At 39.7% G+C, this 25,185-nt stretch overlaps 2 protein-coding genes across 5 annotated transcripts; one reads left to right on the top strand and one right to left on the bottom strand.

Moving 5' to 3' along the window:
• The first annotated feature begins 4,811 nt into the window (after positions 1-4,811).
• On the top strand, positions 4,812-9,617 carry LOC146458870 (uncharacterized). The gene has a single exon (XM_085090201.1). It carries the CDS (start codon positions 5,869-5,871, stop codon positions 7,909-7,911), a length of 2,043 nt encoding a protein of 680 aa, XP_084946327.1. The 5' UTR covers positions 4,812-5,868; the 3' UTR covers positions 7,912-9,617.
• Positions 8,097-23,969, bottom strand: LOC146458869 (uncharacterized). Of its 4 annotated transcripts, none has more exons than XM_085090192.1 (8): positions 23,698-23,969; positions 21,959-22,118; positions 20,973-21,068; positions 19,940-20,065; positions 18,933-19,035; positions 18,100-18,159; positions 16,110-16,159; positions 8,097-15,451 (listed from the first exon to the last, which is right to left on the bottom strand). In XM_085090192.1, exons 2-8 carry the CDS (start codon positions 22,088-22,090, stop codon positions 11,699-11,701), a joined length of 4,320 nt encoding a protein of 1,439 aa, XP_084946318.1. In that variant the 5' UTR covers positions 22,091-22,118; positions 23,698-23,969; the 3' UTR covers positions 8,097-11,698. The 4 variants fall into 4 exon arrangements, with proteins under 4 accessions (XP_084946318.1, XP_084946320.1, XP_084946319.1 ...); XM_085090194.1 differs by having other exon boundaries at positions 19,940-20,059; XM_085090193.1 differs by having other exon boundaries at positions 21,959-22,113.
• Between the last annotated feature and the right edge of the window lie 1,216 nt (positions 23,970-25,185).

Raw genomic sequence — 25,185 nt, 5'->3', positions numbered from 1 at the left:
CCCGTCAGAAAGTTCCTTCTCAATTTTCTGAGCGCCGGACTGTGACAGCTGAGTAAACAACAATCTCAAAGCGTTTTGATTGTAAAATGAAGAAATAATTAATAATAATTGTTATTGTCCTTGGTCTTTTACGTGATGCACATTAAGATAACAAGTTAACAACTTTTTTATGGCAAACCCGTCAGAAAGTTCCTTCTCAATTTTCTGAGCGCCGGACTGTGACAGCTGAGTAAACAACAATCTCAAAGCGTTTTGATTGTAAAATGAAGAAATAATTAATAATTGATAATTATCATAGATAGAGTAACGCACTCTAGCAAATTTTGGCAAGGGGTGAAATAGTCTCCATTCACGTACTGGGGAGAGGGAGCACGCTGCGTGACGAACCCAAACGGCGGCTGCGCGCGGAGGACATTAGGGATCAAAGGTTTTTAGTTTATTTTTGACGTCCTTATAGGTACAGGTATGGAAACAAGTCTTTACCGTCCTTATAAGCATAATTTCAAAAGCCGGGGGGTCTGGGAAGGGGGAAGCACTGACCGGTCCTTCAACATCGCCTGAGAGGCTTTATCTCCTTTTTTTTCTTTGGGGAAATTGGTCCGAGCTAACAGTGACTGACTATTTGTCCACAGTTATGGTTTTGAGCAGAGTACTGCATTTATGAAGACGCATTTAAGATCTCGACACAAAAGAACACACAGGTATTTGCCCTAACACCGTAAGCGGAAAACCCTGTTCAAGCGCGTCTGGCACGTTTTAGTTTTCCTTGTAAAACAGGTAGTGACTAGTCATCGCTTCGCACAACATTTCCGAGAAAGGACTTGCCAGAACAAGACTACACGGAAGTTGGCTTTTTATTTTTTTTTTATTTTTATTTTTTTAATTTTACATTCGATGTGAGAACTCACGTTTTCGTTGATCTTTGACATGTTGAAGCGAGTGAGTTGAAGCGATTGCGTCACGGAGAGTGCGACTGATTTTGGCGTCGGGATTTAGAAGGCACGTTCTGAGTTCCGCATACCACTTCCCGTTAGGATTTTCAGGAGAACACATATATTCTTTGGCAACTTGTAGGCAGCAGGGAACAATTACCGCCAAAAAAACATTTACTTTGCGGCCATCAACGATTTCATTCACTGCGATAAAGGCTACACATAACCCAACATAGTCGCTAAATTTCTCCAACTTTTCGTCGAAACTAACCTAAATGTCCGACAGGAGCATTGAGCCATTTCTTACCATCCCATCCTTGTCACCAGCGATATATTCTCAACATACTTTCAAAAAAGCAACCCCAACATTTGCCTCACAATACTCTGGAACGGATCTTGGATTCACTAAGGTAGGGGGAGGGGGGTCAAATGGGGGTCTGCCCAGAAAATTTTAAAATTTGAGTCCTTGGAAATGCGTTTTCCAGCATTCTTTGGAGTAAACCAAAGGGTTTTTGATTACTAAAATTTAAGCGAACTTATGCGTCAAAACAAAAAAAAAATGATAAAAAGATCAACAATTGTCGAGGAGCGTTCCAGTTGAAATAAATAGAAACAAACATCTGTGCATGTCATGGGAGTTGAATTCATGCTGATGCTTTACGAGCTAATGTTTCGCAACGTCACAGGTAATGTGGCTTGACAAAATATCTCACTTGGCGCGATGCTGAACAGTGACAAACAACAGTAACGTGAATAAGCTTGAATAACAACGGACGTTTTCAACGAATTGACAAATTTTCAGTTGTGGTTTGATTTTCCTGTTTTACTTATTTTGTAATTTTTACTAAGATTTTTAATGGTTGGACTAAACTTCCCGACCTTCTGAACCCCCCTCCCCCCCCCCCCCAGCCCTCCTAGATAGCCCCCAAGAGTCCTTATCCTCCGCTATGACTGTGTGAGAGGCTAATCTAATCATTCGATGTCATGAATACAACTTTTATAATATACTCCTTCCTTTTTAAAAGGTAATTACCACTGTTCTGACAACGACTCCGTGGGAGGCTAATATTAGATGCACTGCAAAAGCACGAGCGTGACATTTTTAATTTCGCGTTTGTTAAAAAAAAATGTGAAAGCCAACCTTTTCAGTTGTTCATTTTATATCACTTAACATATGAGGCTGATCGCAATATAAAAGAAAGGAACAGTCACGCTTGACGTAAGCACATAACTCTTGGCAAAACTAGCCAAGAAACGAAACACTCCTGACTAGCGATAGCCAAATGTTCAATGATGAGCGGTAAATGGAATGTATTTGTGCAGTAAAAAATATGTAAAATGCAAAAGACATGAACTAAACCGCAAAATGATGATGTCATAAGCTATAATTAAGAATATTACAAGAATATTTTCAGCCTAAAATCGGCAGAAAAATAGGAATACTCAGCCTGGGCCGGAAAAACAATATTCTTATAAAAAAGAAAGAGTTTAACTGTCTGTAAAATTGACGTCACATCTGCGTGCATAAATTCCACTGGCTGAAGATATGACGTCAGAATTCGATGCCAGAGGGATTAGCTCTCTGAGCACGCACCTCTCTCGTTCTCGGAAAGGAAACCTTTTTCATACACTTGCTCCAAGTCACTTAATTTGATTCTCTCTAAAAAACAGGGCCGGAGCCAGACATTCAGAAGAGACGAGGCAAGCGTTGCAAGCGCCCATTTCCCAAGCCTTTGGCTGCATGTTCCCCCTGAAAATTTTGAGTTCTAGAGTCTCTGAAATACCAGCCGTAAAAAAAATAGTGACTATTTTTAGCATTGCATATTATTCAAAATAAAATTAATAATAATAATAATAATAATAATAATAATTATAATAATCTCTTTCAAGAGTAAGAAAGTAAGAGTATTACTGACATTAGTCATTACTTCTTGATGTAACATGTTGTGCTTCTAAGTTTTATTGATCACTTCATCTATCTTCTTTTAGATCTATTCAACGTAGAATACAAGGCTGATGTCAGTTTTGATTACGGCTATGTTTTGTTCGCTTTACCTGTGTTCCAGGAGCTCAATGTTTTCATCTTTTTTTCTGGATGCCCATTAGCCTGTGTACAGCCGCCCCCTGCGGCTGTACACAGGCTAGAACCGGGGCCCATCTTCTGGCTGTGTTTTTAAATACCGTGTAGCACGAAAATTTTGCGGGAGTTTTATTTTGCGGATTCGCGATTTTTTGTGGTTTGCGGGAACAAATTTTTGCGATTCGAGATGACTGAAATTACTGCTGGGAACTAATTTTTGCGATGCTCTGGTTCAAGCAGCAGAATATTTAAGTGGAAGAAACCTGAATTTTTCAACTTTTATTGTACGGTCAATTCAATTACAGTTCACTCTGGTTACATATTGGAGACATAACACTGTTATACCTCACTGCGCAAAGGGACAGTCACTGAACAACAACAAAACAAAAAGCCTACCCCTAACATGCACAGCCAAACACTGTTTCGTTAATATGGTTTGCCACTACGCTATTACCGTATATTATTTTATAAGAAAGCAGTATGAATGTTTGAATTACCGAAGCTGAAACCTTTCTATGCATACAGAGGGGCTTTCGAGTGAAACATGTACTTTGAGACCTAACTGGGAGCCGCCTGCTAAAATGCAAAACTATGCCCTATTGTAACGGAATGAGACAGACTCAGTCGATAATAATAACACTCTTGTTCAGTTGAACTTCTGCACTTCTGTGCAGGCCACCGCAGAAGCGCCAATAGAACATGGTTGGTCTGCTGCACGATTCAAGTCTGTGCGTTCCTTCAGATGACCCATTCGTGCCAATCTAATGTACTGAATTGCTTTACTCTTGACAGCTCTAGTTGCTTTATCCAATGGAAAATCATGTTAATGTTCTTGTTTAAGTCCAATGTATATCGCTCCAGTAGCATAAGTCTACTAAAGAGGAGTTTTAAATTTGACTGAAGGGAGTTAATTTTTGCGGCGTTTTATTTTGCGGGTGTTTTTTTCTGCGGGAACTAATTTTTGCGGATCGAGTTCAATCCGCAAAATCCGCAAAAATTCGAACCCGCAAAATTTTCTCGCTACACGGTATGCCATTATATCAATAAGGAAAACCACGGTTTCGATTCTCCCTTGTCGAATGACTTAGTCTTGAGTTGCGCTTAACACAACTTCATGTTTCTTGCAGCATAGTCGCAAAACAAACAGAGAGCTCAAATTCAAAATAAAGAGAAAGTGAAACTGAGCCACATAATTAATTATTAAAAAAAATAAACTTTTTTAACCAGAACTTATGGCTGTTGCTTCAGATGCATGCCGACAAAAATAACGAGTTTAACAGGGCCGGGTTTGGATGCCTGCGAACGGCTTACCATTCGAAATGTGCAGCATTTGAAGAATTCTTGTTGACACTCACAGTAATAATTTCGAGGCTCCAAAATTAAAACTGGCAGCTGCCAAAGCGTACTGCCTGTTCCCACCCTAAATTTCGGATTTTAATTTTGGTATTTTAATTATTTTAATCATTTCAATTTTAATTTCGGTATTTTAAATTTTAATTTTTAAAAAATTGTTATTTGCAGTCCTGGAGCAAGTTTTCCGTTTTCCATTAGAGTACCCCCACATTTGGAAATTTTTAAAGCAATGCTGGATGTGAAATACAGAACGGAAATGTATCTTTTTTTTTTTTTTTTTAATTTTTATTAACTATAGAATACTAAACTCTACTTACAATACTAACCATACCAACTTAAGATACTAACCTAAATTACAAAAAAGTAATAATAATAATAATAATAATAATAATAGTTACAATATTAAATTAAATGCTACTACTGACAAGGTATGACTATTTTGAAATGTATCAATTTCAGGCTAAATGGCAATTTTATATCAATGTTAGAGATATTCGGTATAATTAATGAATTAATTAATTAGTTTTAAGTAATGGAGGTGTTATTGGTGACCTGTTATTAATTGCAGTGTACTTATCGCTATAAATGGAAATAAAATGTGGAAAAAAAAAAGTTTTCCATTTGTGCAATAAGAGAACTCTTCACTCATCAGCCAAAAAAAAGTAAACATCTGCATCGCAGCTAGGACCAGGACTAGCTTTTGCAAAGCTTGCACGGTTCAGCTTGAGTTGAGAGTGTGCGATTAGTATATCCCAAAAGCTAGAAATTAGCCGAAGCTCCAGGCCTTTAGTTTATTTTCTTTATTCTTTTGTGATCTTAGTCTCGACTGAAAAAGAAAAGGCAGTTTGCGCGCTTTCAAAGAGGAGATACAATTATTTCAACCTTTTGAAATTAAATATGACCGATTTCAATTTATTGAAGGAGGATTCGTCCTGTTTCCTATATATCCAGATGTTGCCAAGGCATGCTCTTCCGCAAGGGTTTCATACACAAGCGCTTCTCGTGTTGGTAACGTTTGCCAGTATCTCATATCCTTAGAATAAGGACAAGGGCCCGCCACGGTTTCATAAAACATGTGAAGATCAAGTGGGAGTTTTCTGCCCTTGTTCAATTCCCTGCCTTCCGAAGGATTTTCTCGGCCCGGGATCTCTTTGTGTTACCTCAATAGCTATCCTCAGTCAGCCGTGCTTTAGTCGACGAATTCAATAAAGCGCTCGACAAATCACTCGGAAAGCAGAGAACTGTTACAAAACTACTGCCACTTACCTCACAATACCTCATGCAACTCTGGCCTTGAGGTGTGGAAATTACCAGAAAAAAAAGGCTTTTACTTTTATTAAATGTCCGTTAAATGTAGGTTTTTGACCGAAGATGAAATCCAAGATGTCGAACGCCGCAGGGATGAGGTCGGATGAATGCTGTTTTGCGTTGATAAAGGGAAATATTTTATAGGCCGGCTCTGTAAAAGATAGAAAAAAATCACATAATTTCGACTGACTGAATATGGTTCGGGCTTCAAGGTCTCCGAGCAGGCCAATTATATATATTGAGCGAAGTACGCACCGTCAAACGAAGCAATATTGCCTCGTCATGTCTGAAAGTGACTTGAACGCCCGAGTTGTAGTTGGCAAAGAATCGACTAAAACCGACATGGATTCTCTTAAGGAACTGTTGACTCCGAAAACCTTTAACAGGCTCAGTTTTGTGACAGTTATATGTTGGATCATTTTTGGCGTGGTTCTGTTAGGAATCTTTGCCGACATGGAAAACGGAGAATCAAGATTTGACTTCCGCTGTGATGCGAAAGCGAGCGACAGTGGCCTCATCCAAGGAAAGTGTTTCCAGAATTACGAGAAGCTCTACAACAAATTCGGTCTTCCTCTTTATGGGTTTGTCATCATCAACTTCTCTATCATTACGATTGTTTGTGTCCTTTACTCACAGACTGTTAAGTCAAGAGTCAGTGAACTAAAACGCACCCGCAATGGAGATACTGAGGGGCACATTCAGCAGGGGAAACCAACTCGAAGATGGTTGTTCGTCGCATACTGTTGCCAACTTCTCACCAGATTAAAGTTAGCGATTCTGTTTATCGTCCTGCAAACTCAACTGTTTTATCCGAGAAATTTTCCCTCGAGCTATCAGTGCAATTTACCGATGACGAAAGAGAGTGGAGCGAATAACTCCAACTCGGCGAGTGCGTATGACAACAGCACACAAACCCAAACTTACGACTGTCATAACCGGCGAGCAGCTAAAAGAAACTTCTGGACTGATGCCGTTAGCGCCATAAATGGGCTATTCGTGTTGATTATTTTGATTGAGCTCATCTGCATGTTCTCTCGAGCGCGAAAAGGAAAAATATTTATGGAAGACTCGCAGTTTATAGCAGATCATTTGAACAATGATATCTCACCAAGAAAACATGTATTACTAGAAGTACAAGAAAGACGTAAACCACTGAAACTGCTACTAGAAAATATTAGACAAGGCAAATTACACTGTTTAGACCTCACTGGTGACAACGTGGCAGATGCGGGTGTGATGCGATTGTGTGAAGCACTCACGCACTTTAATTGTCAACTAAGTAGTTTAAATCTTTCTTGGAACAGTGTAACGGACGAAGGAGCCGTGCAGTTATCCAAAGCTTTAGCGCACAGTGATTGCAAACTTGGCATTTTAAACCTTTATGGAAATTGCATAACGGATGCCGGTGCAGTGCACTTATCGAAAGCTCTCACACACGATAATTGCAAGCTAAGCGATTTAAACCTCTCAGGGAATAACCTAACAATTGCGGGTTTGATTCTTTTATCTAAAGTTTTGACGCACATAAACTGCAAACTAAACATCTTAAACCTCTATGGCAATAGTATAACCGATGCAGGTGCAATGCACTTGTCAAAAGCTCTCACACACAGTAATTGCAAGCTGAACAGTTTAAACCTCTCTAGCAATAGTATAACCGATTCAGGTCTGATGCATTTAATTGAAGCTTTAAAGCACAGATATTGTAAACTAAGCAGTTTGAACCTTTATGGAAATAGCATAACAGATGCAGGTGTGGAGCATATAAGCAAAGCTTTAACCCACACTGATTGCAAACTAAACATCTTAAATCTGTCCGGCAATAGCTTGACCGATGCAGGCGTAATGCACCTGAGTCGAGCAATAATACACATTAATTGCAAGTTAAGCGACCTAGACGTCTCTTGCAATAGCATAACAGATACAGGAGTAATGCATTTAACTAAAGCTTTAACCAACTCTAATTGCAAATTAAGGAGCTTAAATCTCTCTAGCAATTGTATAACCGATGGAGGGGCGATGAACTTGTCCAAAGCACTCACGCAAAGCAATTGCAAACTAAGCTACTTAAACCTTTTTGGTAACTGTATCACAGATGCAAGTTTAGCGCATTTAACTGAAGCACTTCTGCGCAGTAACTGCAAACTAAGCGAGTTAAATCTCAACGGAAATAACATAACAGAGTCAAACATAGCTGTCCTATATAAAATACTCGACCGGAGTGAGTCTAACTGTTAAAAATGAAGTATCGGTTAAAGGTTATGCAGTTAACTCCAAAAGAAAACCAAAAATAATTCGAATTAGCAGGGTTGGTTTTCAAATTCAACCCTGCGAGCAGAGTCTCTTTCGATCTTCCTAGATTAAGATCGAAGGAGACTCTGCTCCCAAGGTATCAAATTCAAGTAGTCTGTAAAATAATGAATAAATATCGTGGTTTAATATTCTTTCATAATCACGCGTCACCTTGCCAAGTTTGTTTTATAAGAGCGTATTGATAAAATCGTTTTTAGTTTTTGGCCAACATTCAAAAACATATTCTTTAAAGACAAGACTAGGGCTAAGATCGCCGTAGCCTGCAGATTAGGCGTTATTTGTTTTACGTTTTTCAGGCGAGCGGAGGCAAGCGCGAGGCGAGCGCGCAGCGCAAGTCACGCACCACGGGAAAAGTGTTTTTTCTTTTTAGCGCCCCTTCCGTCGCGCGTGACTCCCGCTTGCCTCCGCTCGCCTGAAAAACGCAAAGAAAAGAAATAACGCCTGTTCTGCAGGCTACGATTGCTGTTTACATACATGACACACGTTATCAATAAAGATTAAACTGATTTCAATGCCTCAATGAGCCATGTTCCGACATTTTGTAGTTTTTTATTGACCAACTGGTTCAGGGTAAATTTGAGCAAGGAAAAGTAAAATTATTTCGACTTAGCCGCGAGCTCGAGTTAGCTGATAGTAAATGACCGAAAAAATGGAAAAAATGAGCCCACGCAAAACTCGGCATATGAAACTTAGTTTCGTTGCATATGAATAAAAACTAATGTTCCTAATAAAAACTTTTCAATTAGCCTCGCTCCATAATGAAGTCCAAAGCAACTCGGAAATGGCCTATTATCCCTGTTTATTTCACAAGAGCCCATTTTACGAATGAATAAGTGAATGATCATCGCAGTCAGTTTTACACGCAACTTAAGCAGTTGCGCGCGAAAAGAAAGCCCGGAATCAATTCAGGCTGGAAGGGGATTCGAACCCATGACCTCTGCCGGATACCAGTGCAGTGCTCTACCAAAGAAACAATCAAGCCAACTGGACGCTGGCTTGACAGCTCAATTGGTAGAGCACTGTACCGTTATCGCAGAAGCCTGAATTTTCACACTTTGAGCCCATTTTACAGATGATTTTCATACGAAAGCAGTAAGTTTTGAATCGAAACTTAGTCAACTCCAACATCGCTTCTACTCAAAGCCAAGCCACTAAGCACAGTGACACAACTGTGAAATGGTCCACTTGTAAGCTAAGGAATGTTTGTGTTTTTCAACGTCGACTGTGGCATTATCAGCGCTAGATCAGTTTCTGATCAGTTTTTTTTTTTGTGCCAACAACCTTGTTTTTGCTGTTACTTTCCACTCTTGACCTTGGGAGTCCTTTTTAACGAGTACTTGAAAATATATTGTAAAACTCCACATTGCGAATGATAATAATAATTTACATTTATATAGTTGCGTTTCACAATATTGTTAAAATAGAATTATGTTAAGAGCAACTAAGAACACAAGAAACTATTATTATAAAAAATAAATAATAACAAACCCTTATTTTAATAGGGTAACTCCTTCAGTTTTTGTACAAGATAAAAACTGCTATCCATAGAGGCCCTATGTAATAAAATAAATTGAGTGGAAATAATAATGATAATTAAGAACAAAATGTCATATAAAGTAAAAAACTAAAAATCTAAATCTGATTAAAAATTACACAGCCATGATAAAAAAAGGCTTTTTTGGTACATTCTAATTTTACAGGCGGGAGTCGAGTTTATCACTGCTCGTTGTCCTTCTGGGCTGAGTTGCTTGAAGCATGGTTAGCGCTAACCATTGGTTAAGAGGTATTAAAATCTATAGGTTGTTATGGTATTTAACCCGGGTTAGCGCTAACCATGCTTCGAGCAACTGGGCCCTGGGCAATACATCCCTGTTATAATTAAAATAGTGCATAAAGGACTGAGGGCAGCGATTGCTTAAACATTTCTTAACTAAATTGCGTACATGGCTCTCGCGCCTTTTCTCCAGAGTTTAGCAACCTAAGAAATTTAGCCCTTTTTCGCTGCTCCCCAGACGCATAATGATACGTGCTGCCTCTGCAACTTCTCCAACTTATCAGTGTTAACACTCCCGCAGCAGCTCCACACATGCAGCATCACAGTAACCAAGAATAGGGAGAACTAAGGACGTATGATAAACGGTACCTGCCGTGTACATGTTTACGTTTTTTCTAATTCGGCATAACATCGCTAATCGCTTCCTAACCTTACAGATCAAGTAATCAACGTGCGCATTCCACGTAAGCGACGCATCGAGAACAACCGCAAGATATTTATGCTCAGAAACGCGATTAAGTGCTTTTCCATCAATAGCTATAGAAAAAGAAGTAGAAAGTGCTAGCCTGGGGCCAGTGCCAAATAACATACACTTCGTTTTGCCCTCATGCACAAGCAAGTTATTATCTATGAGCCATTTATTTACCAGTACCGAATCGTTTGTCAAGGTGTCCGCTATTACTTGAGAATCGGTAGCGCTAAAATGCATAACCGTGTCGTCAGCTTAATTAAAATCTTCGAGAGATCATTTATAAGCAAAACAAACAACAAGGGACCTAAGATTGATCCTAGGGGAACCCCAGACGTAATTGGGCAATAATCAGAGGTCTCTTTGCCAATGCGAACAACTTGCTTGCGACCAGATAAATAGCTCTTGAACCAATTCAGTTCAGTGTTCTTAAGTCCATACGATCCTAACTTGTTTATCAATAAATCGTGGTCGACAGAATCAAACGCTTTGCGCAAGTCGATAAACACAGCGCCAGTGAGTAAACCTTGATCCATACCACGTCGAACGAAATCAGAGAAGGCAGCGGCAGCAAATTCAGTGGAGTGATTTGATCTAAATCCGCATTGAAAAGGACTAAGCAACTTTTATTCATTACAGAAGCTTTCCTGACTGATGGTGAACAACCCGCTCCAGTAATTTCGACGCCACGGGCAGGACAGATATAGGGCGATAATTATCCATGTCGGTAGACACTCCTTTTTTAATAAGTGGAGTAACCCTCACGTGTTTCCATTCGTGCGGTACAGTTCCTTGTGATAGTGATGCATTGATTATCTGAGTCAGTGGCTTAGAAATGACCTCAGCAGCATCTTTCAGCAAGCGCGGTGATATGCCTTCAAGTCCGGCTGCTTTACTAGTTTTTAGCTGCCGGAGGGCATTTAATGTAAAAGCTTGTAAACGATTCATCCACCATTTTCATGAAACTTAAAATCTGGTACTGAACGATTCACAACATGAGTAAACCTTCTTTCTTTACTACCAAGATCCAGGGATTGTCTGAGGCGCGTGACAGCTGATGTAAAGAACATGTTAAAAGCATTTGCAATCTTTTTGCTGTTAGTACAAAGCTTTCGTCTGTTCCGTCAACTTGAGTATTCTTAATCACGGATGATTTGTTTTCCCCAGAGAGGATCTTCTTCATTGTTTTCCAGAAAGCTTTAGAATCGTCCTGATGATCTTTAATCAATTTCTTATTGTAGATTTGCTTTGCTTTCCGTATCTCACGTTTAATCTGGCCAGTTATCCAAGGGCAATTATCAAGTCCACGAATTCGTTTCTGAATAAATGGGGCATGATTATCAGCGACCTTGAGCATGAACATGGTACTGGGGGAGACGTGAGTCTCTTCTGCTTGATTTCTTCCCAATGCGGCATATACATACTAAAATTTTCTCCTTTTAGGTGCCAGATTTTGTCAGTTGTTGTGATTACTGGAAAAATTTCTTCAAGTCGTTTCTCTTTTTCCATGAGTTACAAGCCTTGATTGAATTATAAACGGCAACCACCAAAAAAGGAAATCGCCTAAGGAAAATGAAATCTTTAAACAAAAGGTCAGTGATTACAGGTGGAAGGTCATGTGGATGGGTATATATATTTCTGATGAACCTAACAAGTTCAACAGCCGATCTCGTACGGTAATGCCGACGTGGATATGCCTTCACTACAGCATCATATACGTTCTGGATTTGACTTATCCAATCAACGCAGCCTGCTTTTGCGCAGACCGTTTCTAGTTTGCTTTCTACAAGAGTCAGTCGCCGCTGGAGGTGAGATCTTGGCTCCTCAAATTCCTTCTGATTACCCACCATTTTAAGAAAACGAACCTTAGTGCGATCATCCCAAAAGAAGGGAAAATTCTGCAGGGAAGCCGCTGTCGGTCGTCTTTCTGCTTTTCTTTGAAGCATGTTTGTTAAAAGTTGGTTTTCTTCTGGCGTTAAAGTGGAGCAGATGTTCAGTCGGTTGTTCCTGATATTTTCTTCCGTTTCATGATGGCTGTTTGAGTCCTCAGAACATGAGCCAAAGGGGTGTTGCTTCCTTGCCAGGATGTAGTGGAAAAGAAGACCACAACTGAAAACATCCGAAGCTTTGCTGTGATTTTTCGGCTTCTTTTCCAAGAGTTCAGGGGCCATCCAACACCTTGTTCCTGCCCTTGTCTGCATTACTGTCTCGCTCTGAGTACTGCATGTGCCTGCGTGTAGTATCTTACTGAGTCCAAAATCGCTAATTTTGACCACAAGATCAGTTGGAGACGTTTTGTACAAAATGTTTTGCGGTTTTAAATCTCTGTGGAGGACACCATTTTTATGTAAGAACTCTAAACCAAAGGCAATGTTATAACAGATTGTAAATGCATGTTCACATTTTTCATCAGAACTGAGAAAAGTATCCAAAGAACCCTCCATAAGTTCCGTAACCACGTACTTAAAATTGCAATCACTAACACATGTAATATAATTAACAACAAACTGGCAACCGGACAGTTGTCGCAGACACTTGACTTCTCTATCAAGCACGTCGCCCTTTTCCTCCAATCTTTCCTTTTCCAGCCGTTTCATGGCTACCTCTCTACCATCTTCTTCATTAATAGCGGGAAAAACTAGCGAAAATGAGCCTTTTCCTATTTGGTTCTCGTGGTGGCAGAAATGGTGAACTCTTCTTGACTTTGTACCCCTGGCAACCTCGGCCAAAACGGCCTTGTGTTTAAGAGATTCTGAGCTCCATTTTATTTTGTTGGGAATGCTAACCTTCTCGATGTCTTCATGAAGTAGTTTGTGGAGGTGCTCACTTCCGGAGAGCATTGTATCGCACGTATTCCCTTGATCGTCAGGAAGAAGTACATCAGCATGGTACTTTCGAAGCAAAATGATGGAATTTTCTATGGTTTCAGAAGGAACATGATTCATGGCTTTAGCTTTCTTGCACACCATATGCAATGGTGTCTCCTTTTGCATGTTTTGCAAGTTAGCGTTGCATCCATTTTCCAGTAAATACTTAAGGATTGACTGGGCGCCTTCGTTCTCCATGGTGCTGACAATGTGCAGAAGTGAGTCTCCTTTGTGGTCTTTATAACACAATGCACATTCGACAATGTATTCGTTTTGCTGGTTTTCGAAAATCGCCTTCAAAAGACTGATCGCACTTTTAAACAACTTTTTTTCCAAAAGAACGTAAATTGGGTAGTTCTTGTCATCGTTGAAGCAAAAAGGATTCATTCCGGCCCCTAGACATTTTCTCCACCGACCTTTCTTGACTTCTCTAATCAGCGAATGTTTTTCAATGAACTTGTGAAGAGGTGTATCGCCATTAAGGTCTTGTGCATTTGGCTGTGCTCCTTGTGACACTAACAGTTCCACTTGTTTCCAAGATTGTGAAAGATGAAGTGGGGTTTCTTCCTTGTCGTTTCTGGCATTGACAGCACCACCGTGAGTGATAATTTCGTTTCCTATTTCAATCACTTCATTACAGATTACTTTATTCGGTAAGCTTGCCCACAAATGTAACGGAGTGTTTCCAGTGGTATCTCGGGTGTTTACTGCAAAGCCATAACGTTGCAAGACTGGTAGACCTTTTTGAACCAATTCAAGACATCCACCAGGCTGGCAATTTTCGGTTTCCAAAAATTTTGATAAAAGTAAATGAAGGAGAGATCGGTCCATTTCATCTTTGGTGTTTGCTCTTGCTTCGACATTCAAAAGAAGATGCCAAACTTCAACAATTCGATCAGCTTCGAACAAATCCCCGAGACTTGATGGGGCTACATTATGACTCAGACTGTGCAGCAGTGGAGTCTCCCCAGCGTAGTTTCTTGTGTTTGGATTGGCCTTATTTTCAAGCAGAAACTTGATGAGCTGGTGCCAAATCGAGCATTGAGGTGAAGGACTGGCTAGAGCTTTTTCTAATGCATAAAAAAGTGCAGTGCATCCTGATTGATCCTTATCATCAATTTTGGCTCCCTTCTTTAGTAAAAATTCGACTAAAGTAATGCTTGGTAGTGCGTACATAAGGTAAGGACAATTGCCTATCTTTCCGTCAGCTGAACAGCTAGTTTCTTCCATTAAAATCTGAACGGCATCACGAAATGAACGCTCATTCCAGCAAGGAAAAAGTAGGTGACAGTCTGGTCCAGTGGAAGCCTGCATTTTCCGGAAAATTTCTTCCAGAACTTTCTTTTTATAGTTGACGTCACCCTCGCAAAATTTGTTCAGCAGTGCGATCAGATTACACTGCCGAAAGTCATGTGAATCTCTCATTGCTCTCCAAACAGTTTTATTAGAAGTTAAGGCCTCTATTGGGTGCTCAAAACTTTCGATACCATGCTCCGACAATAACAACAGTGCGACCAGTCTTGATGGATCTACGGGAATGGCGTTCTCACATCTTAACTGTTTCACAATCTCGAAGTGGTGTAAGGCAGTGGCTAAATCTAGCGAAGTTTGTAAAAACTCACTTTGAATGCTGTTAGAGCCGTCGTCGCTATCTTTGCATCCAAGCATCTGTTCCACCAACTCTGCGTCCCTTAGTAATACGGCGCTGTGCAAAAGAGACCAGCCCATGCAGCTGGTACTCGGCGAAAGCAATTCTCCTTCCAGCAATTCTCTAATTTGTTGGCCAACATTTGGAGAATTTAAGATGAATAATGGGTCCAAATAATCGATTATTTTCACTTTGGATTGGTCGGTTATATTGCTTAAGATGCCTCTCGGCAAACCGACAGAGCCGGTTATATCTATCTGTTGAAGAAACGGACAAAACCAGAAAAGAAGATCCAGAATACCAAATGGACACTCTGTGACAAATTCGCTGAAGTTGCTCTTCCAAAGAACGGCATAGGAAGCGTTTCTTGCCATTACACATTCGTCAACCAGAACCCGACAGGATGTAATGTGACGGCTCGAAAGGTCGAGGATTTGAGTTTCACCATTTGGAAATTTGGGAGGAGAGAGTGTATGTCCGGCCTGAACTACGGAATGTTGTACTCTTAAAAGACGAGAGTCATTATCGATAAAATCCTCAACGCCATTAGATCCAAATTCCGTTTCAGAAACTTTATCGTGCAAAGTACTAAAATTGTGACCGGTTCTGTGGGTGACTGATTTCTCCATATCCTCAACGGTTGGCTGACTGGAATGTCTTAGGATATCCAACAAAAGCTCGTCGAGTACGAAGACAAAATTATTTTCCTGCAAAGACATTCAACAACACCGTTTCAAACGATAAAGCCTTAACGAACTTTGTGTTCTGCCCAAAGGGAACCCGCACCTCAAATGGAAAATATGCGGATCACATTTGGAGAAATGAATTAAATTTTCCTCATTTTACTCGATTGGTGGTACTTGAAACGGGATTGTATATTTTCTTTGTGGGCTGATCAGAAACAAATTAAAATAGCTTTCTTTGTTGTAATTTCCAAGCATTTTCCGAAGATTATTCGATCACCGCCAGATCTTCCAATTGTCGACCAAAACAGTCGAGAAACAACAGTGGTAAATTAGTGCATTTCTTTATTCGTATTTGATGTTAGGATCCTCTGTGGATCAAACTCTATGGAATTTAGAAGGTTTTCTTTCGCTTCTGGAATTAGGGATTTGACGGTCAATGTTATGTTTAATATAAGGCTCAAGTCGTATAAGGTGTTGCGTCTCGAAAAGACTTCAATGGAAGCACTTTCGTCTACCTTAAATTTCATAAACATTGTTTTCCTCTCACAGTTTTCGCATGTTCCAGAAAAAGAAAATATGTTGCCTTGATAGGTTAATATTAATTGCCATTTGAGAGATTGTAGTTAAAAATTCCTTCTTAACAGTTATACTCATATCATGAGACAAAACGTATACTTACCAGTTTAGCCCTCTCATCTACATGTACATGAACCCTTGCAATTTCTCCGCCTATAAACAGCATTCAATAAATGACATTTTAAAAGTGCATTTCCGATTACCATTGAATTGACACGGTTAATTTGAAACCATGATCACTTCATGAAACTCTTTCCTGTTCTCGGGTGTGCATGGCATATTTAACAATTATTCACCGAAGGTGAAGTAAATAGAGACCTTAAGATAGAGGGTTTTCGGCATTTCCCGCGAACCGCGAACGTCAAGAAGTCATGTGACCAGTGCCTTGCCGTCAGGTTTGCGGTTTGAGGTTCACGCCGGTTTGTATGTCAAGACTACGCTCCAGAGGTAAGTGATTTACCGCAAGTTTTCTTGCACCCTAAAACATCACAATCCCACGTTTGAGAGGAAACATTACTTTTTAGAACTATTTCGCTTATTAATTATCGAGTTCTTTTTCATAGAAACGTAATTTTGAAGACGATTTCTCAGCTAAAATAGAAGTGAACGAACGAATGAATTGAAAACAAACATGGTAGCCGGCTATTTGTTGCTGGAACTGTTTTGCCAGCCGGATTACTTTGTGATTAAACTGCGATAAACAAAGTAAAATAAAAGCAGATTTCTGATGATATGTGAATGCATGCTAGAAATAAGAAATCGAGATCTTCATCGCTCGAAGACGAGCCTTCAGAACTGCTATCATCCAGCTGCATAACGTCCAGCAGATCTTTGTAGTCTTGTCTGATTTCAAGAGGGTCAGTGATTTAGTGCTCTGCTCTCATTAATCAATAAAATCCAACGAACACACAAAAATTCACATCTCACCTTCGAGCAGCAGCCATCTTTTTTTTTGTATTAATTTCTCATAATTCACCACTGCTATCACCCGTGGATCTTAAGTCCCAAATATGGGCAGACGGCTAACGTGAAACCGCAAACCGCAAACCGCGGTTTCGCGTTTGCGGTCAGATGGCCAAACCTAGATCTTAAGGTCTCTTTTGGTGGATATTCCCCGAGACGAAGTCGAGGGGAATATTCACCACTATTTACTGAGCCTGAGGCGAATAATTGTTTTAGTATAATTACTAAGGTGATTATCAGAGAAAAACAAGAACCGTCTGAAAAATGTCGATTTTGCATGTTTGTTTGTTCCAAATTGTCACGCGTCAATGAACAGAGACGCGCAGTCTGTCGATCACATGCGCAATCGATAAACTGCACACGGCCTCAAGCAGAATGTCAGTATTCTTTAACTGCCGCTTCACTGAGACGAAGCAATGACTTCTGTGAATGAATGTTAGGTTTCTCCGACCCGTTTACCAAAAAAAGATGGAGATGAACCAGGCTGTTTGGTGTAAAACTCGAGCCGGCATCACAAGTGTAAGTGTGTTAGCGATGGCATTTTACTGCACAATTTCTTGTTGACATGATGGCTTCGCCGGTTAACGGACGTTTATAAATTGCCCTCGGAGATAAGCTGCTTCAGGTAGGAATTAAGTCCTTTATTGGCATCACTAAACAAGTACACGGTTGTCACAGTTCAAAATTTTTTGTTGTGAGGCGGTGACTTTAGATGGTAGTCGAGAGCCGATCGAACCGACAACAAACTAGTTTTCAGATTATAAAAACTGTTTTCTTTTCTCGTCACTGAAACGTAAAACTTAGAGAGACACATCTTGTTTACTTCCATGCTTTCAAATTCTGTCTTAAACTCTTTGTTTTGATTCGCTTAACGACCATGCCATATGCGGCATTATACCATGCCCAACAAATAGCGACAAATAGCGACCATTGGTTCTTGTGTTTTGATCGACAAAATCCAGGGAATTTAGCCGGAATTTACATCAAATTTGACTCCTCTGGGCCCTGTGCTCTGGCTCGGGTGATTACAAAGGCATTCCCCGTGTTATTGACATTAAATAAATTCGGCTTCTATTTTTACTTGAATATTTGGAAGGTAGTTACTTCGAAGAATAAAAGTCACAACAAACCTTCAAATTCAAAGTCTTCGTCTGATAAAAAGCAATCGCCTTCGCTTTCGTCATCGTCCACTGAAAGAAGAAAAATATAACAGTATAATAACCACTCTTATAACTGTGAAAAGAACTTCATCATATTACGTTTGTAACTGGAAGCGCGTAATGGCATAAGAGCATAACCTCAATCATCAAGCCAAAAGTTTAGTTGGGAATATAACCTGAAGAGTATATGGCAGCAATTGACCAATGATTGTAGCCTTTGTAAACAATTAATGAAATTAAAAGTAAATGTTATGCCACTAGAACTAAGCACACAAATGATGTATCAGTGAATTAAGTCTGTAGCCCATGTTTAAGTGCTAAGTGAACCCATGAAAGTTCCTGTTGAGCGTTAGCAATAAAAAGAAAATGGGAGGCAACGGACGAAGCAAAGAAAACAATCTTTGACCTCTACGGGAATCGCACCCACGACCTCCGGATTTGATCTTTCGTTGCTCTATCATTTGAAAATCATGGCATATCGACGTAATATTACGACATGATTTCCCGTTGTGGACGTCAAAGGAAACACCTTTGGGCGGACGACCCATTCTCCAAGCGTCATTGTCATAACTTATTATTTTCGGAATTATGAAACTGGGGCAGAACTCAGCCCCTTCCCCCGCCACACAGGTACCTCTCACATTAGTCTGGGTTTCTTTCATTGTTTTGAGCATGGCAAATACTAGGCCAATTTAATTATTATTGGTCATTAAATAGAATGCCACTCATATTATTGGAACGGCACGAAGGTCACCGGTCGGTGAACTTCCGCCATTCACATTTAATACCGGTTTTTTACTTACTGTTTGATTCTTCTTCATCGTCGTTATTGTTAATGTCCATTGGACAAGCTGATATTGGCTGATTTTCCTCAGGAGCTTCGTTTTGATCTTTGAAGGTACAATGCTAAATAAAGCAGACGATATGCATCAGTACTGTACTAAAACACCATTAGCATGATGTCCTAGCCATATCCTTGACAATGTCAACTGGTGCATGTAACCTAACAATGACCACTGTTTTATTAGTTTTTGGAGCTTGGGATCCCATGGTTTCCCGTTGCTGCAATGTTTCTTATAAGGCATCACTTATTGATTTTGGCGAGAAAAAGCGGTTTGTTACATTGCACATGGGCCAAGTCGTTCCACGGAAAAAAATAGAAGCAAAAATTGGAAAATATTTTAAAATATTGCCAACCCTTTACTCGAAGAGAAACCCCTTTGTCTTTTCCAATCAATACACTATGAAAGATACTAGCCTGAGTGGCTGTTGCAGAGAGGATGGGCGTCTCCTTCGGGTTTATTAACACGTCAACTATTGCTATTGTTAAGTTTGTTTTTTGGTCATTACATTCAGAAATTAACGCAATTGTAAACACAGCTCACCGAAGGAATGCAGTTTAATTATGTAAGTCAATTAGTTTGTTTGTTTCCTAAATGAAGTATTTTTCTGCTTCAGAGAATTGAGATAAAGTTTGAATAAATAAATAAATAAATAAACAAATCACTTTATTTATGTGTTAATGTATTTAGCACAGAGCACTAATTATAACTGGGGACACTTTCCACATGGAATTGAAATTTACAACTGTTGGTTTTCGAGGAGAGGGGTAAACCGGAATACCTGGAGAAAAGACCTCTCGGAGCAAGGATGAAAACCATCGACAAACTCAACCCACATATGACGCCGAGCCGGCAAACGAGCCCGGACCACATTGGTGGGAGGGGAGTGCTCTCATCACTGCGCCATCTGCTCCCCTGAAGGGAAAGGAAAAAGGGATATTCGTCATTGTACGCCAACTATTTACTACCGTGCTGTCCGATTGTTGGTTCACTGATTCTTCAGTTAAATCGCCATTCGTGGAAATGATAGCTTGAACCTTTCCTGCAGGCTTGGGTGCCCCAGTCTTCACAGATGTTTCTGTTGACTCCTGTAACTTGAAACAAATGGAACTGCATGTCAGTGATGCAAACGGAGATCATCTCATCGCGATTTCACAATATTTTGTTGCGATGTCAGGAGACGACTACACTACACTATGTAGTTTTCCAATGGAAACAGAAACAAGCCAACAAAAACCAAAACGATAGAAATGAAGAAAAGACACAAGAACGAACGAACGAACAAAAGAAAGAAAGAAAAACGTATAGTCGCTAGTCGATGTTAATTACAAAGTTGTTGTTTTGGTGTTCAACGAATTTTATTCCATTGATGTTTTCTTTTCCTTTGTTCTTTCAATCTCGTTGCCGCAGGGCATTTCAAGGGAGAAAGTCTTGGAAACGTGGTTACCGTTTGTCCTCGTATGTTGCACCCTTGTTTGGGGATCTATGATAACCTCGTTTTTCATTATTAAACCTTGTTTTTCTCTCAGTGCGCGAATGGGCGGAAATTCTCTAGAGCATGCAATTTGCTTGGTTCCGGCAGCGGGCGGAATTATTCGATCTTGCCCGCAAACCCGAGCGGGTTTTTGCAAAATCTGGTCCTCGTTTTCTTGTTTTTCACTGGCTTAGGTCGGTCCATATTGGGAAAAACACATCATACATCATCACTATCTGCTGTGGTTCTCAAAGGAAATATGTTTTAACGTCAGTACTATCGATCCATACTGCAAGTGTCATTGTCATAGCTTCAATACTTTCGGGGTTATGAAAGAGGGCCAGAACTCCCACCCACAGAAGACCCCCCCCCCCCCCCCCAAAAAAAAAAAAAGGTTTAAAACAAGTCTTGTCCGTTCTCCTCCATGCCGTTGCTGCCTTTCATCTGCTCCGGACAAATGTGTTTAACTGCACTTCCTCGGCTCGACCGCAGTAAAAATCATAAATTACTGAAATGTTGTTAGGTACCTCTGTACTCTGTTCCTCTCTAAGACCTGTTGCGCTCGTGAGGGAGTTATTCTTCTCTCCGTGTTCAGACCTTATGTGGCCATAAATCTTCGTAGCCTATTTTGACATGGGAGGAAAGCATTTGTCAAAAGCTCTCTCAATCAAAAGTCTAGATATTATCTGATCGTACAGCTGAGTTTAATACCATACATTTGCCTATTATTTTGCTAAGTACCAGCCCGACTTCTTCAGGGACTAAACTAATTTAACAAGAAAAACGTTACAATTTTATACACCAATAACAAAAGAATATACTTAAGCATACTAGAAGCACGCGGGCCATAAACCAACAGGAAAAAACGACGATCCGTAACTTACAGTACGGATCGAGCAAACGAGGTTAGTAAGATATTTTATTATTTTATCTCTGAAGTTAATTGGAACGAGTGGGAAAGGCAACTAGTTAAAAGTTTAGCGGGCCGTACAGTGAAATACGGCCAGCAAAATTGACTAATCACACCTTGCGTAATGACTGAGTGATATAATACAATACAGTCTATGGCTGCATTTATTTTTGTATAATATTCAGAGGAGTAAATAAGGAGCTCTAGTCTTGTATATAATATGACATCCATATGTGTTTTAAAGCTGTCATATAATAATAACAGCAAAGAGAACAACAACAACCTTTATTAAAGAACCCTCTGTGAGTGTTCACAACACAAGGTGCTTGTAAGGTCGAGAATTTAAAATTTTCATATGAAAAATTGAAATTGAACACGACACGATAAAAAATCCTAACTGGAAGGAGGCGGACCAATTGGTTAGTTAGATGCAAACAGAAGTGACTGGAGCTTGCATGAGTGCAGAGCGGGATTTCAATTGTAGCGCCCAATAGCTCTGCCACAAGCTAGAATCACATAACTGTTAAGTCAGCCACATCCAGTAAAGTTCCACCATTCAGGGTCCGGTGGTCAAAGTTAAAAGATTTTGTAACAGCATCCTACCTGTCGTGCTGCATAATTCCTGCAAACAGGACAATGATAATGTGGCATGGATCTCTTGGCAAAAGAGCATCTGAATTCACATGTTTCTTGAGACTTCAGGTCGAAAGTCGACTTTTCTTGAGCGTTGCTCATTGCTACTGCTGAGCTTTGGAGCGCTCGCCTGAGGATAATCAGTCAAAGAGTAAATAAAAATATGTGACAACATATGCGTTCATCATTTCAGTCGAATATAATGCAGACGAAGTTAATACAAAAAATTAAATTAATCTGTAAAGCAACGTATAAAACCGTTCGTGGAATTAAATTCGTCCAGACGTTTTTTCCATCTAAGGGAAGACGGGTAAAACGTCTGAAAAGCGTGTGAGTTCAGACGGATCGAATTTAATGCATAAAATTAAAAATACATTAAAGTAATTTCGATTCATCGTTTTCTTAAACCTCGAATCGTCGTAGGTTGTCCTCACCAATTAAGTTCTACCATCCTATGTTATTCAAGTCGATTGAATTTAATTCGCCGTCTAAATCGAATCTCTTTTATCGTGGTCTCACAGCTCAGACGAAGTCAATTCGAATTAAGCCTCGTCCGAATTATATTTCTATATTCGACGTATGAATTGGGCAAAAGGCCAATCTTCGTTATTACTTTTTTTATTTTATTCAGTTTTTGGTACTCCATTGCTGAACAAAAACTTTCTGTTGCATCTAAATTTCGAGACGTTATACGTAAACAATTTAAACAACGCATTCAGCAACCAAACTTCCAATCACGTGCTCCATAACTTTCGATTCGAAAATGATGAAAATGAAACTTTGTTCTTCCTTTTTTCTATTTTTTATCACTTCCATCTCGTGGTAGGTAGATCACTTTATTTGAAAACGTTATGAGCTATGAGGGTCTGCAGTTTCGATGGTAAAATTTGCGCTAGCATTATGATATTGCAGCATTTTCGTACCTCCTTCGTGGTCGTGAAAAGTTATATTCTAATAGTTCGCAGATTTCCACGGTCTAATAACTCTTACTGTTGAGAACGGTTTTACAAGATTGACTTGTTTGAATCCAATTCTTGTTTGGAAATGTTATTCGCAACCATTTACTTTTTTATGTTTGCATGGTTTAATCAAGAGACTGGTTGACAAGGTAATTTTGCCACCATAAAGAGATTCGAGTGCTGACGTTTCGATCGTTAGCCGTTCGTCAGAGCGATTCGCTTTGACGAACCGGGCTAACGCTCAAAACGTTAGCACTCGAATCTCTTTATGGTGGCAAAATTACTTTATCAACATTATTGAGAAAACCAAACATTCGTTTTCGACACTACTGACGCATCACCACAATTTCTTTGAAACTAACCCCCTTTCCCATTTGCTTTATTTAGATTGGAAATAAAAATTAACACGAGCATTGCTGAGCGTCACCATTATTTCAGACTATTCGGATTCGGAGCTGAGTTATAGTCGAAAGCCCTCGGCGACTCAAAATCGAGCGGCAATTGACATTTTTGGGAACTTTTGATTCCACAATATCCATTTTGTTTATTTGGTCGAGCAAGAGTGTTTACAGGTTGTTAGATCGTCACGAATAGTGCGAACACAACTGAGCTTCTAAAAAAATCAAGGCGGAGGCTAATTGCTATGCAAATTGTGTTCAAGGCCTGTTTTATATATAAACGGCTTGTGAACTCAGTTTTAAAGCAAATGACAAAGGCGAAGTTTCTCAAATGAATCAAAACAGTACTTACTTTGTCCAAGTTTTAAGGCTGTTGAAGAAAATCACAAGATGGATCGATGGTCGTGTCGGTGAGTATTGCAGGGCGCTGATTTTTGTTATGGCTCACGGCTTCAAAATTACCCCCGATCTGCGATGCAGGAAGAATAGTCCAAAATTGCCAAGAGCTAGTGCCGACTTACTAAATTACACATATCACATATTGATACATGTTAGTACTCCATATAAGTGTTCTACAGTAGGTTTCGAAAAGCTTAATGCCAACTCGAGAGAGACACTATCACTTTGAAGTGTTTTCTCTACGGTCGATTTCCGAGAATTCGCGTGATTCTTTGTTTCTCGGAAATAGTAGACCGCATGCGCATTGGGTTGGCTGTTCGAATCGCGTGACAAATCAGTCCAATGTCTGTAACAACGACAAAAGGAAACTTTACGGAACAATTGATTGTAACAGACACCGAGCTTGCAAAGCTCTGCTTCGTAAATTTAATTTTGCAAGTGAATGTATCCTTAAGTCTAGATTTGTGCGAATAAAACAGTTTCTAAGTTTTAGATATTTTTTGACCACCGTCTTTGCTTTCTTTAGAGCACAACCTTTGAGCATTTTTTTCATACATATCGTTTTGAAAGTTATGATTTTATTTTTCAAAAGAAAAACGTTAAAGTGCCCATAACCTAATTTTTCTTACTTTCTGAGTAAATCTGGATAAACACATCTCTCAAACGACGATTTTAAAGTGAAATTAGGACGTTCAAATTTGTCGCCATTTTGGCTCATCACTTGACTTAGTCTTCTCTCGGTTCTTCTCGGAGCTGTGATTAGAAGTAGATTAATTAAGGATCACGGGACTTCGACTTCGTCTTAGCTGTTCAATTGATCACATTCTGTGTCAGACAACCTCCCTTTAGCCGATGACACTGCAGATATAACACGAAGACCGACAACAACATACCAACATTCACTATTTTCCTTTCACTTTGTTTGCAACACTCTAGCGCTGGTTTCATGACGTCTGTCGGCCTTCCTAATCAGCTGCACAGGTATACCGTTAAAAAAACAGGATTTTAAAAAAAAATGTAAAAAAGACCCATCTTTTTCTGTAGATCGAAGCAGTTTTTCGCAGAAGTTCATTGGGTGATGTGTAGACTCACGTGAGAAATAAAAAAAATTATGCACGGGCACTTTAATAGCTTAAAGGTTGGTTCAACCTCTGGGCGATGGCTACTGGTTATGGTTACCGTATACCTTCAGAGGTGTCTCGCGTCCAAGCGATGTAGCGCGTCCGGTTTAAACTGTATAAACCTAAAACCCTATATCAAATTAAAGCTTTTAGAGCTGGCTATCACACTATACCAAGAATTTTAAAATCAAATGAATAATCGAATTTTTAGCACTGTTTTCTCGAATCAATTTTTTTACTTGGAGGAGACACTTTAAAGAGCTACAAAGGGAATTTGTTCGTTTGCCTTCAAATTTGGACAGTGGCTAGTTTAACATATA

This window comes from Pavona decussata, unplaced genomic scaffold (genome assembly GCF_977016875.1).
Source record: "Pavona decussata unplaced genomic scaffold, jaPavDecu1.1 SCAFFOLD_226, whole genome shotgun sequence".
NCBI classification, from domain to species: Eukaryota; Metazoa; Cnidaria; class Anthozoa; order Scleractinia; family Agariciidae; genus Pavona; species Pavona decussata.
Note: the sequence above shows the minus strand (reverse complement) of the source record. Positions and strands in the feature narration are given on the sequence as shown.

Coding starts and splice junctions, on each gene's coding strand:
- LOC146458869 (XM_085090192.1), bottom strand. CDS start 22,090: ATGAGCAACGCTCAAGAAAAGTCGACTTTCGACCTGAAGTCTCAAGAA. Junction 21,069..21,958: donor GGAATTATGCAGCACGACAG/GTAGGATGCTGT, acceptor ATGTCAAAATAG/GCTACGAAGATTTATGGCCA. Junction 16,160..18,099: donor CGAAGACTTTGAATTTGAAG/GTTTGTTGTGAC, acceptor TGCTGTTTATAG/GCGGAGAAATTGCAAGGGTT.
- LOC146458870 (XM_085090201.1), top strand. CDS start 5,869: ATGGTTCGGGCTTCAAGGTCTCCGAGCAGGCCAATTATATATATTGAG.